This window comes from Choloepus didactylus, chromosome 6 (genome assembly GCF_015220235.1).
Source record: "Choloepus didactylus isolate mChoDid1 chromosome 6, mChoDid1.pri, whole genome shotgun sequence".
Lineage (NCBI taxonomy): Eukaryota > Metazoa > Chordata > Mammalia > Pilosa > Megalonychidae > Choloepus > Choloepus didactylus.
Genome location: NC_051312.1, coordinates 141,604,766 through 141,619,130, shown reverse-complemented (window position 1 = coordinate 141,619,130; position 14,365 = coordinate 141,604,766). Strand labels below are relative to the sequence as shown.

The following is a 14,365-nucleotide window of genomic DNA, read 5'->3' as shown; positions in this document are numbered from 1 at the left end:
CCACTTCCTAGACCATACACCCAAAGCACAACCAACTAAAGAATAAATAGATAAATGGGAACACCTCAAGCTTAGAAGTTTCTGTACCTCAAAGGAATTTGTCAAAAAGGTGACGAGGCAGCCAATTCAATGGGAAAAAATCTTTGGAAACCATGTATCTGACGAAAGACTGACATCTTGTATATATAAAGAAATCCTACAACACAATGACAATAATACAGACAGCCCAATTATAAAATGGGCAAAAGATATGAAAAGACAGTTCTCTGAAGAGGAAATACAAATGGCCAAGAAACACATGAAAAAATGTTCAGCTTCACTAGCTATTAGAGAGATGCAAATTAAGGCCACAACGAGATACAATCTCACACCAATTAGAATGGCTGCCATTAAACAAACAGGAAATTACAAATGCTGGAGAGGAAGTGGAGAAACTGGAATTCTTATTCACTGTTGGTGGGAATATATAATGGTTCAGCCACTCTGGAATTCAGTCTGGCAGTTCCTTAGAAAACTAGATATAGAGTTACCCTTTGATCCAGCAATTGCACTTCTCAGTATATACCCAGAAGACCTGAAAGCAGTGACACGAACAGATATCCACACGCCAATGTTCATAGCAGCATAATTTACAATTGTCAAGGGATGGAAACAACTCAAATGTCTTTCAACAGATAAGTGGATAAATAAAACGTGGTATATACACACGATGGAATACTAAGCAGCAGTAAAAAGGAACGATGTTGTGAAACATGACAACATGGATGAACCTTCAATACATAATGCTGAGCGAAATAAGCCAGGCACAAAAAGTGAAATATTACATGCTACCAATAATGTGAACATTGAAAAATGTAAAATAAATGGTTTATAAAGTAGAATGTAGGGGAAGTAGCGATAGAGAGCAATTAATGAAGGGGAAACCATAACCCAAGAAGAACAGATAAGCTATCATGGGTAAATTTAATGTTCCAGGAATGCCCAGGAATGACTATGGTTTGTTAATTTCCAGTGGGTAAGGTAAGAACAAGTTCAAAGAAATGTTGCTATATTAAGTTATTTTCTTGGGGTAAAGTAAGAACATGCTGGAAGTAAAGTACTTATTTTAGGTTGGTTGTCTTTTTCTTATTCCCTTGTTATGGTTTGTTTGAAATGTTTTTTTATTGTATGTTTTGTTTTCTTTTTTAATTTTTTTATATAGTTAATAGATAATTTAAAAAAAACAGTTAATTAAAAAAAAAAAACAATGAAAAAAATATGCAGAGCCCCCCTGGGGAGCTGGTGGAGAATGAAGGGGTGTTGGGCATCCCCACCTCAATGGATACTGATGTGCTCACAGACATAGGGGACTGGTGGTTTCATGGGCTGAGCCCTCTACCATGAGACTTGCCCTTTGGAAGATGGTTGCTGCAAAGGAGAGGCTGGACCTCCCTATAATTGTGCCTAAGAGTCTCCTCCTGAATGCCTCTTTGTTGCTCAGATGTGGCCCTCTCTCTCTAGCTAAGCCAACTTGGCAGGTGAAATCACTGCCCTCCCCACTACATGGGATCTGACACCCAGGGGAGTAAATCTCCCTGGCAACATGGAATATGACTCCCGGGGAGGAATCTAGACCCAGCATCGTGGGACAGAAAACACCTTCTTGACCAAAAGGGGGATGTGAAAAGAAATGAAATAAACTTCAGTGGCAGAGAGATCCCAAAATGAGCAGAGAGGTCACTCTGGTGGGCACTCTTATGCACAATTTGACAGTCCTTTTCAGGTTCTAATGAATTGGAATAGCTAGCAGTAAATACCTGAAGCTATCAGACTACAACCAGAACCCTTGAATCTTGAAGATGATTGTATAAAAATGTAGCTTATGAGGGGTGACAATGTGACTGGGAAAGCCATATGGACCACACTCCCCTTTGTCCTGTGTATGGATGGATGAGTAGAAAAATGGGGGCAAAAAAAAGAAAAAAATGTACCCAGTGTTCCTTTTTACTTTAATTGTTCTTTTTCACTTTAATTTTTATTCTTATTTTTTTTTTTGAGTGTGTGGTAATAAAAATGTTCAAAAATTAATTTTGGTGATGAACACACAACTATATAATGGCACTGTGAACAACTGAATGTAGGCTTTGTATAACTGCATGGTATGTGAATATATCTCAATAAAATTGAATTAAAAAATAATTCATCCTACTTCTTTTAGGGGCCTTAGTAAATTGAGCTCTCTTTTCTTAATCTTATTCCTCCCCAGTTAACTCATAAACTGTACAAGAATGATTTCATAAATACTCCTCTTATTCAAATAAAAATCGGACTTGTAGGTTAAAAACCTTAGTAAATATTTCGAGAATTCTCCTTCCTTTAAAGGAACTTGGAGACTTGGCTTCCTTCAAGGAGAAGAATTATCCTCAACATTCATCGATAAATTCTCTTTCTTTAATTAAAATCCAGTTCTTCCAAAGTTTGAGGGTTTCGGCTGCTTCTTTGTTTGTTTAGTTTTATTTTTGTTACTGTAGGCTCTTAAGGGCAAAAACCATATTTTACAACCATGGAACAATGTACAGATAATATAGAATTTCATTGAACTTAGATGTCGTCATTTGTAAGAAAAACCATTGTTGTTTGTGTCACTAAGAAAAGAAAGGCTACCAACCATACAGTGACATGATGACCACCTGCCACTTGGAATTTCTACTTTATATTTAATGAAAACAATCTTTTAGAAGTATCTGGACTTTGATTTCAAAAAAGATTCAATGATTCTTCTTGACTTCAGTTACATCACTTCTTATCTATAAGCAATTCTTTTGCACGGGTTTCTGTAATGGAATATGACTTCGCTTTGTTGACTTCAGGGTAGCTTACTTTCTTAGGATCTATAAGACTTTTTGTTACAGCTTTACAATAAATAGGAAGGAAGGGAGGGAGGGAGAGAGAAAGTAAGGGAAGAAGGAAGGAAGGAAGGGAGGGAGGGAGGGAGGAAGGGAGGAAGGAAGATAGATGCATTTGTGATTATTCCACCAAGGAAGCTTATCTGCTTATATGGGTTTCCATATCTGTTTCCATATCTTTCTGCATACATTGCAATTTGGGTGCTAAACCATAACTAATATTTTGAAGGAATATACACGTACATTACCAACCGTGCTCCTAAGTCAGTGGTAATGAAAACAATATGAATAACTACGACCAAGTCTGCACATGCGCAAGTGACAACTTCTTCAGAACTGCCAGCAGGGCAACAGCAAGGGTAAATGTCACTGATTGCAAGATGCACACCGAATTTGAGGGATTTGAATGTGAAAGGAAAAACAAAAAGCAAGCATCTAAGATTTACTCAAATGTGATTTAAAAAACAATTAAAATTCTATACAACTTTTTTTGTATGTATTATTTTTCTTCTGCACCACAGTCTTCTAAGATACTAGCCATGAAGGAACTAAGACTAATAGGACACAGAGCACCAAAATTGCAGAATCTGGACCTAAGCCCACCCTTGTGGTTCCAAAGCCAGTGGTCTTTCCACTTCAAGGCATTTCTACCTAATAGGCAAAAAAGGTAAGTTCAAGGGTACTTCCACCTAATTCTTGATCCTATTTCAGTTGGCATCCTGCCACCTCTGACTCATCTTTTAGGCAAGCAAAATTGTCATACACAAAAAATCTCATATAGGACATGACAAATTTATGTTATTTAAAGCATATTCCTTTATGAATTTTGCCACAATAATTCATGGAACTCTTAACATTTCTTCTCAATCAGTTTATAAATGAACACAGAAGTCCCAAACAGATAAGGGAAGAACAGCGCTAAGCTCCTCTGGGTGATGAATATCACATGGATTTTCACTGTGCTTAAAACAATGTCCACTCTCTTCCATGGCCTGCAAAGCTGTGAATGACCTATCCCCTGCCTGATTCTCCAACCTCATTGCCTCATATTCACCGCTCCCCCTCATGCCACAGCCACACTGGCCTGTTTTCTGTCCCTTACAATAACAAAGATTATTTCTGCCTTCAGGACTCTGTGCCAGCTTTTCCTCTGCCTAAGATGCTCTGCATGTGAACTTCACGTGGCCATTCTCTCAGTGACTGAAATTTCAGCTCTTGAGAAAAGCCCTTCCTGACCACCCAATCTATACCCGTAAAACATCACCCTAAGTTAAGACTGCACAACACTCTTCTGATACATCCATACTTATTGGTTTATTTGCTCATCATCTGGCTCCACCTCCTGCCCACCTGCACCCCAATTCACCTTCCTATAGACCATTAGCCCTGTGCAGAGCTTTTCTATTTTGATCACCACCCTATACTCAATGATTAAAAACATAGCTCATATGGATAGATGCTCAGTTTATATTTGTTGATTAAATAAACTACATCATTTGAAACTGGTAAACCTCTGAGAAAAAAAGGAAGGTGAAAATAATAACAGGAAAATGCCAACAGCTAAAGAATTAGAGATTTTAAAGTCTATTTGAGGAAAGGACAAAAATTTTTCTGCTAATAATGGTTAAATATTTCTAGTAAAAATCTTCCCAATGAAAATGAACTTCATCCTAGTTCCCACAATTTCCTCCCTGAAGTCTGAAGAGGTAAAACCCAGTGGAGGTCCCCTTCATTCTTGACTGCTCTAAATGGTTATGAGAACTGGGCTCAGAAGGAAACCGTTGAACTTCCTTTACCAGTAAACTCTTCCTTGAGACTAGAGCCAAGAGTGAGAAGGGCTTCATCCTTCTTATGTCTCTCCTTTTGGGAAACAAAGGAACATCCCAAAACAAAAGCCCCTACAATGCTCAAATAGACAATACTCAGTTCTCAAACTCTCTCTTTTCAACAGAGATGTATTAAATGAATAAGTAAATGAGTGACTCTAAAGTCCTCCAAGTCTCTTTCTCCATGACAAAGCTTTGTAGAAATTCCAGATACACCCCAGTTCAAAATCTCATATCCTAACAATTTTTGGATTCACCCTTTATTACTGAAAACCTCATAATTCCTGAAAATAAGCTGTAGAAGGACAGATGAACTATTGACCCTACTCTCTATGGAAGTATCCTCCTCCTTCTTCTTTTGTCTTTATTTATGAAGTGACATATACTGAACTTACTTGTTGAAATCATTTGCATTTCCATTTATTTCTTACTATTGTCTCCATAGCTTTCCCCATTGCATGTCCCTAGAATTTGAAATCTATAAATAAAACAACTTCCATTTAGGAGAACACCCTTCTCTGCAGAGTCCTACTCAGTGCAACCTGGACATCTTTGTTTCTCAAACTGTAGATGAAAGGATTCATCATTGGCCTCACAATCGTGTAAAAAACTGTGGATACTTTATCTTGATCCCAAGCCTCAGCAGGAGCAGGCTTAAGATACATGAATGCTGATGATCCAAAGAAAAGAGAAATAGCAATTATGTGGGAGCTGCATGTACTGAAGGCTTTGGACCTGCCTTCCATAGAATGAATGCGGAGAATGCTGGAGAGGATGAAAGTATAAGAAATGAAGATAGTGAAACTGGGCACTATTACACTGATGCCCACCACAATGAAAACTACCAGCTCACTGATGTAGGTGCTTGTGCAGGAGAGCTGCAGGAGGGGAGGTATGTCACACATATAATGATTGATGGTGTTGCCCTCACAGAAAGTGAGTCTCAGTATGCACCCAGTGTGGGCCATGGCACCCACAAACCCCACTGCATACACACCCACCATCAGCATGAGGCAGACCTGTTGGGACATGGAAAGCTTGTACAGCAGGGGCTTGCAGATGGCCACATAGCGGTCGTAGGCCATTGATGTCAAAATGAAGCACTCATCAATGACAAAGAAAGAGAAGAAATAGAACTGAGCCATACACTCTTCATAAGAGATAAAGTTCTCTTTTGAAAAACTCATCAGCATTTTGGGGATTATGACAGAGGAGAAGCAGAGATCGATGAAGGATAGGTTAAAGAGAAAGTAATACATGGGTGTGTGAAGGTGAGGACTCAGCACAATCAGAATAATCAACCCAATGTTCCCCACCATGGTGACCACATAGATCCCTAAGAAAAGAAAGAAAAAAGGAAGCTGGAGCTCTTGCTGTTGTGTTAAACCCAGCAGGATAAACTCAGTTACTAATGAGTCATTTCTCAAGGCCATTCTTCTCTAGGGCATCTGTGGGAAGGGGACAAAAGAGTAACATTAAAATGAGAACTCAGCTCTCTCCACCCAACCCCATAAAAGTGAAATCAAGACCCAAAATGGGACAAAGATCTCACATTCACCTGTCTGTGCAACTTTTTTTTTTCTCCATTTAGTAAAGGCTAAGAGAATGTTTAAAGGTGTACAACTAAACACATTGAGAGAAAGTACCGTAGGGGTAAGTTCCAGGAACCCAATTACCACTCCTAGCTCTACAGCATTTCTGGTCCCCTTCTGCCTTGGCTCTCCACTAGCTCACCTCAGGGTCAATGGTGGTCTCAGCAGAGAGATGTGGCATTTCAAGGTGTTCTTGAATTCCATAGATGAGGTTTGGAAGAAGAATAGCATGACTGATAAAATTCAACACTCACCCTTCTGCATCGGCCCTTAGTGGAGAGCCTTGTTAACTCATCTCCCCTATTCTCACAGAGGGGAAAACTTGATTAGAACAATTTTAGAGGTGATCAGCCCAGAAAAAACATTCTTTTTGTGTTGCTGTTTTGTTTTCGGTGAGTTTTGGACTGAGGAAATCAGAGCACAGGCCTCAGAGACCCAAGCTCTGAGAAGCCATATGAGTTACAAATCATGAATTCTGATGGTGGTTTTGTCCAGAGTGTCCTCTCCAGCTTAAAGGATAGTAAACAGCTTCTGCTGGTGCCAAGAGAGCAATCTGCTTATGACCCAAGGGTTTTTATGCACTGGGATATCTTAGAGACCTGATTAAATATTGGAAGACGTACGTTTCCACAGTGCTTTCCCCAAGGAGCAGACTTTTCAACAAAAAGAAATTACCTACTGTCCATTTACACCTGGTTCATGATAATAACACTGATTTATTGGAAGTATATGATTTTACACACCTTTGCCTTCTTACCAAATGGCCATGTCCCCAAGTAGAAAAGCAGATGACCTTCCCACTTCCATGGTGGGTTTTTCCTAACACCTATCACTATATGAAATACTAGATATATATTTGTTTGCTGTGTCTTACCCTAACAGATACACACACTGTCACGTACCACATCTATATGAATCTAGGCTTTGTAAGGCCAGGAACATCATCTATTGTCTTCAGTGCTATTCCTCCAGCATCTAGAACAATGCCTGGAATATATATTAGGTTCTCAATAAATATTTGTATAATAAAAGAATGAATGAATGAGGATCACTTCCCCTTTTATCCTGAAGCCTATACTGGACACTATAAAAGAATTCTTGCCCCATAGGCAAAGGCTTAAGTGTTACTGTTTTTCTCTGCAGGCCTGAGTATGGTACAGGAAAAGGGCATGTAAAAGCCAGCGCTAAACTCTCATAAGCCATCTAAGAGAAGCCCAGATCAGAGTTACAGAGGTTCAGAAAAAAGAATGTAATTTCCCTCTTCCCTGAATATCACACAAAAAAATTCCACAGGCTCCCAGAGAAGTCTGAGCATCTCTCCTCACAGGACTGCAGCATACACTCAAATGAAAAGTAAGATTTAGATCAGTGTTGGAAGTTCTCAAATACCAGAATCAATGTTCATTAGGAGAGACCTCTGGGGCCACTCAAAATTTTTGTTTACTTTTTTGGCACAGGACTGAAATAATCAAAATGCTGACTTTAAAGAAAGATTGACGGGGAGCTGCAGGATGAACTGGAGTAAGAGAAATTAGAGCAGGATGATCTACATGAGGCAATGACTACAGTCAAGGAATGACACAAAAATGCCCTGAACAGACAGTGCAATCATGAGTGATTCTAAGCAACAAATACACAGAGAAGGCACAGGATGGAAGGGAGTGGATTCTCTGTCCAGGTTAAGAGAAAAGGATTGACTTTTATAGATCCATGTACATGAAATAGGAGTGGTTGAGGGGGAAAAAATGGATCCGAAAGGAAAAGAAAGGTCAGCTGGTCTGATTCCTTCCTTTAATGAGGGGCATATCCATTTGTAGCAAAAGGTGGTCCAATGAATATCCTTTACCATTAGCCAATGCTGTTCCTTTCAGAGAAGCAAGAGAGGAGAAGAAAAGAAGGTATTTCCTTTGCTCCCAAAATGGGATGAAATTCAATCCGCCCTATGAGCTCCACAAGAACATGAGGTAAAAAAATAAAATATTCTCTTTCCTCTACCCATCTTCAACAGCAGTCACAATAAGAGTAGCAGTATTAAACTTTAAAAAAAAAAAGCTTTATTTTTAGAACAGTTTTAGATTTACAGAAAAATTGAGAAGATTGAATATGGTTATCACATGCCCCGCACACAGTGAGCCCAATTATTAACACCTTACATTAGCATGGTCCAATTTTTAAAATTGATGAGCCAGTACTGATGCATTATTACTAATTAAAGTCCATAATATTTGTTTTTAAAAAGGAATAACTGGAAATTTCTTTGCAAAGGGGAGTCCTTTGTACACAGCTGGACAAAGAACCCTGATATTATGTGTCGCATTCTATTCTGTAACTGCATATACCGTGTTTTGAATATGGCCTTGATGGAGCCCAGAATACATTGTTTAGAAAAGTGTAAATACAGTGAGAAAAATAGCATCTACCCACAGATAAAAAGAGAGTGACAAGGTAACTTTATTTATATATGTATATCAATCATACTAATCACACAATGTAATGAACTGGAAACAGTGATTTGAACAGCAGTGACTATCCCCGGTAGGGCATGAAGAAGGTGGGCAGGTTGGTGATCCTCACCCACTGTCACCTCTCCTCAAGAATAAAGGAAAGAGCCACGTCCAACAAGGCTTTCAGCTCCAACACAGACTAAGAGAGTTGAAATGAACAGACATCAGCACTAATGAGGGGTGAAACATTCTGGAAGACTTTGCAACTTTGCCATATACACAATTTTGTCATCCCTTCTCTGTTTCAATAAAATAATAGCTATTAAAACTATTAAGGTAGAAAAGGGCCCTATATAACTGTGAGAAAAAGCAAAGGAGAGAAGGACTAGACAGACAGCATCACACTCTTTAGCTCATCTTCAACGGGAAAGAACCACAAGGGAAAAGCAACTGGTGTTAGCCTTAGGGGAAGGAGTGGGTGGGACCTTTCTATCTCTTGAGTCAATGAATTCAAATTCTAAAATTTTGCTCAGGTCTGGAAAGTGACCAAGGGATCATGACTTTTCCCCCACCTTCCTTCTCCTGCTCTTCCACTTTTGCCTTCTTCTGGTTGTAGGTGTTAAGCAGACCCCTCACTGGCTGTTCATCTCTAGATTATGTCAGACCTAACTGCTCTCTCACCCCACCACTGCTAGTGTTAAGATAATTGCAGTACCCTGACTTCTGATAGCTCAGTGCTTCCAACTGGCCTCTATTACTCTGAAGTCACATCATCTCCAAGATTATTAACAACTACATCACTGTGACAGCCTCTGCTAATGTCAGTCCTGGCCTACAAAGAAGCACCATTCACCTTCTTTCTTTTTTTTTTTTTTTCAATAAATTCAGTTTTATTGAAATACATTCACACACCATACAATAATCCATGATATACAATCCACTGTCCACAGTATGATAGCATAGCTATGCGTTCATCACCACAATCTATCTCTGAACATTTTCCTTACATCAGAAAGAACCAGAACAAGAATAAAAAATAAAAGCGGAAAAAGAACACCCAAATCATCCCCCCATCCCACCCCATTTGTCCTTTAGTTTTTATCCCCATTCCTCCACTCATTCATACACTAGATAAAAGGGGTGTGATCCACAAGGTCTTCACAATCACACTGTCACTCCTTGTAATCTACATTATTATATAATTGTCTTCAGGACTCCAGACTGCTGGGTTGGAGTTTGGTAGTTTCAGGTATTTACTTCTAGCTATTCCAATACATTAAAGCCTAAGAGGTGTTATAAGAATGTCCACCAGAGTGACCTCTCGACTCCATTTGGAATCTCTCAGCCACTGAAACTATTTTGTCTCATTTTGCATCCCCCTTTTGGTCAAGAAGATACTCTCAGTCCCACGATGCTGGGTCCACATTCATCCCCGGGAGTCATACTCTGCATTGCCAGGGAGATTTACACCCCTGGGAGTTGGGTCCCATGTAGGGGGGAGGGCAGCAAGTTCACCTGCTGAGATGGCTCAGTTAGAGAGAGAGAGGGCCACATCTGAGCAACAAAGAGGTACTCAGGGGGAGACTCTTAGGCACCATTACATACAACTTTAGACTCTCCTTTGTGGTAATGAGCTTCATAAGGGCAAGTCCCTTGGTCGAGGGCTCAGCACATCAAACCGCTAGTCCCAATGTTTGTGACAACATCAACACCCGTCCAGGTGAGGATGTCCAACACATCTGCACCTATATTACAATTATAGTAAGTGTCCACGTTAGGCTATGTTTTAAGATTCAATTCTGAGTTTACACATTGTAGTTAGTCCATATTGGTGAGGCATCATCCCTCTCACCATGTTTTCTCCAACACTTTTACTCCTATATATAGATTTTCCTACAATTTTATAGAGTTATATTCACATACCATACATTTATCCACAGTGTACAATCAGTTGTTCATGGTATCATCATAAAGTTGTACATTTATCACCACAATCAGTGCTTGAACATACTGGTTACTACAAGAAAAAATGTTTTTTTTTTAGCAATAAGAAAAAATGATAAAAAGAAAAATAACGTCATGCAATACAATATACTACTAAGGACAGCAAATAACACCACTACCAAGAATTCCATATTACTCCCCTATATCCCCCTCTCATATACATTTAGCATTGGCATATTGCCTTTGTTACATTTAATGGAGGTATATTACAATTACTGTTGACCATAGACTCCAGTTTGCTTTGATAATGTTTTTTTCCCGAATACCATCCCTTTTTCAAATTTCTACATGGTTGACGTTCATTTGCTCTCCCACATGCAAAAACATTTTTATATTTGTATATTTAGTAACAGTCATTGGCCACTCCAGTTTTTGCCACTTTATACAGTCCCAGTCTTTATCATCTATCTTTACTTCTGGTGTCATACATTCTCCTATCCCACATCTTTCAGCTTTACTCACAGACATCTTTGTTCAGTGTACTTACAATACCATGCTACCATCACACAGTATTCTGCTATCTATTTCTGGATCTATGCAATCAATCCTAAACATTCTGTAGTCCTTCAGCATCAAATGGCTGATCTCTGCCCTCTTTCTATCTCCTGGTCGCCTGTGTTGTCAGCTTTTAACTCCCAAAGTTTGTTCATTAATGTCTGTTCATATTAGTGAGACCATACAGAATCTGTCCTTTTGTTTCTGGCTAACTTCAATCAACATAATGTCCTCAAGGTTCATCCACATTATTACATGATCCATGTCTTTGTTCTGTCTTACAGCTGCATAATATTCCATCATGTGTATATACCACAGTTTGTTTATTCACTCATCCTTTGATGGACATTTGGGCTGTTTCCATCTCTTGGCAATTGTGAATAATGCTGCAATAAACATTGGTGCTTAATACATACCAAGTAGTGTTTTAACTGGTCTAGAGGTTACAGGCATTTCACTTCAAAACAACTGTAGTCAGTAGGAACTATTATTAAGTCCGTAACGTAGATGAGGCGAAGAGGCTTGGAGAGATTAAATAACTTGACCCAAATCACACATGTAGTAGTTGGAGGAGTTTGTATTCAAGCTCCTTCAGTCTGACTCCAGAGCCCATTCCATTAATATTTTTCTATTATGCTTCTCTTTTGATATGAAAGACACCAGAAGATGGATAATATTAAAGCTATGATACAATGCCAATCTCAGAGAATTATAGAAAAGTTTTACAAATGGCAAATGACTCTCAGAATTGAACATGGGTTCTAGAACATGAAGGAGGCTATTCCCTCCCTGTACAGAGGAATCAAAATTCCTGATTGAACTGCTACTTAGAGAAGAACGAGTCCCAAAGGAACCACTGCTCATTCGTTGACAAAGATGTACACACAGGCTCAGTAATTTCTTCCCTTGAGTGCTTGGTCAAACTTTGTATAAACTCCTAGATGAAAGCCTCATTTTCCAAGCTTCCAATCAAGTTGCTGAGATCCACAGAGAATAAGATAAATTCACAACATCAGCCAGTTCATGTTTGGAGACATAAAGCTGACGCATTTGCCTTGCACCAAAGAATACATTCTAGGCAAAGCCATAGAATCACAGTCTTTTCCTCTAAAAACTATTCCAGCTTCTCAGACTGAGATTTGTGCTATTTCATTATCTTCCATTATCAGAACCTTTGTCTGTTTCTGGACAGTGAAGGAGAAAGTGCACTGAAGCTCCAACAGCAGTGAGGTTTCCAGGCAGAAAGAGGGCTAAAATCACCTCTGCTGACGTTTTCCATTCCACAGCTACAGGAGTAGAGAGGACTGGGGAGGTCCCCTACCCTTTCTGAACAATACATCTTGATTTTGAGGTGAGACTGCATGAAGGGGAGGTGCAGGAAGAATGTAGGACATTAGAGGAAAACCTCAGCACTTTCACCTTACCAGATATGGAGTACCGGAAAGGTAGGAGGAAGAAAATCGGCTGAGCAGTGTGTACAGAGAATTGCAGTGATTTCACTGTCTCGGAGCTTCAAGAATTTCCATAGGGAGTGGTCTCAAGAACCATCCCCACCCCAACTCCCCCACCCCACCACCCCTGCTCATTAGCACCCTTGCCACAGGACTTGGCTATCCCATTCATTTCTTCAAGGTATTATTTCCTTATCTTTCAAATGTGGATATGAATTTTGGTGCTCACACTAGATGCATATCCTTGATTGCATATGCCAGTAGAGGTGAGGGAATTAAAAAACAAGGAAGGAAAGTTCAAATGAGAGAAGAAAGGTAAAAGGGGGAGTCATTGTTGCTGTGGCTCTGCTTCCAAAATGCTGCCCCAGGCCCCAACAGTCCTCACTTCAGAAACAAAGGATCCCAAGGCCCTTCCTAAAGTGGCATTCTTCTCTCATTTCCTCACAGATCACACCCCTGAAGACAATAGCAATGGAAAATGGCTCTTTAGTAACTGAATTCATCCTGGTGGGATTTACAGACCAACCTGACCTCCAGCTATCCCTCTTCTTCCTCTTCTTAATGAACTATGTGGTCACTGTGATGGGGAATTTGAGCTTAATCAATCTCATTTGCCTGAGTTCTCACCTTCACAATCCCATGTACTTTTTCATCTTCAACTTGTCTTTCATTGATCTCTGCCACTCCTTTGTCCTTACCCCTAAAATACTGATGAGCTTTGTGTCAGAAAAGAACATCATCTCCTTTGCAGGATGCATGGCTCAGCTATTTTTCTTTTGTTTCTTTGTCCACTCCGAGTGCTATGTGCTGACAGTCATGGCCTATGATCGCCACATGGCCATCTGTAAGCCCCTGTTGTACACCGTCACCATGTCCCCTAAGTTCTGTTCCCTGCTGATGCTTAGTTCATACATGATGGGGTTTGCTGGTGCCATGGTCCACACAGGGGACATGGTCAGACTGTCCTTTTGTGATTCCAACATCATCAACCACTATATGTGTGACATTTTCCCCCTGCTCCAGCTCTCCTGCAGCAGCACCTATGCCAATGAGCTGGTGGATTCCATTACTGTGGGCTCAGTTGTCATAGTATCCAGCTTCATTATTTTCATTTCTTATGCTTTGATCCTTTCCAGTATCCTCCATATTTCCTCAGCTGAGGGTTGGTCCAAAGCTTTCAGCACCTGTGGCTCCCACATAATAACTGTTGCTCTTTTCTATGGCTCTGGATTGTTCACACATCTCAAGACTTCTTCTGTTGGTTCTGTGGACCAGGGGAAGTTCTTCTCAGTGTTTTATACCCATGTGGTGCCCATGCTGAACCCCCTCATCTATAGCCTAAGGAACAAGGACGTCAAACTTGCTCTGAAGAAAACCCTGAGGAGAACCGCAAATTGAGCAAAGCCAATAAATAACCCAATAATAAATCATTAGACAAGGGTATAAGTTCTTAAACTTCAATTATTAAGTCTAAGGGTATGTATACTTGTAAATTTGATTTTAAAAACCTGTCAAGTTGCCCTAATAGAACCTATTCCTTTGATTCATATGAGTTAATATTGTCTTTCCATCTCAGAGGACAGACACATTGACCCAAGCTCCCACCTGAGAAATTAATCTGGAGTAAATTAAGCAAACAAAATGAGACAGCTGGGAACCTTGAGTGTG

General features: G+C 39.8%; 1 protein-coding gene and 1 pseudogene across 1 annotated transcript; one reads left to right on the top strand and one right to left on the bottom strand.

Annotated features, from left to right (window-relative positions):
- Window positions 1–5,211: 5,211 nt before the first annotated feature.
- Window positions 5,212–6,159, bottom strand: LOC119537985 (annotated as a pseudogene).
- Window positions 6,160–8,845: 2,686 nt separating this feature from the next.
- Window positions 8,846–14,095, top strand: LOC119537373 (olfactory receptor 143-like). Its single transcript, XM_037839854.1, has 2 exons — window positions 8,846–8,854; window positions 13,145–14,095. Exons 1-2 carry the CDS (start codon window positions 8,846–8,848, stop codon window positions 14,093–14,095), a joined length of 960 nt encoding a protein of 319 aa, XP_037695782.1.
- Window positions 14,096–14,365: the final 270 nt, after the last annotated feature.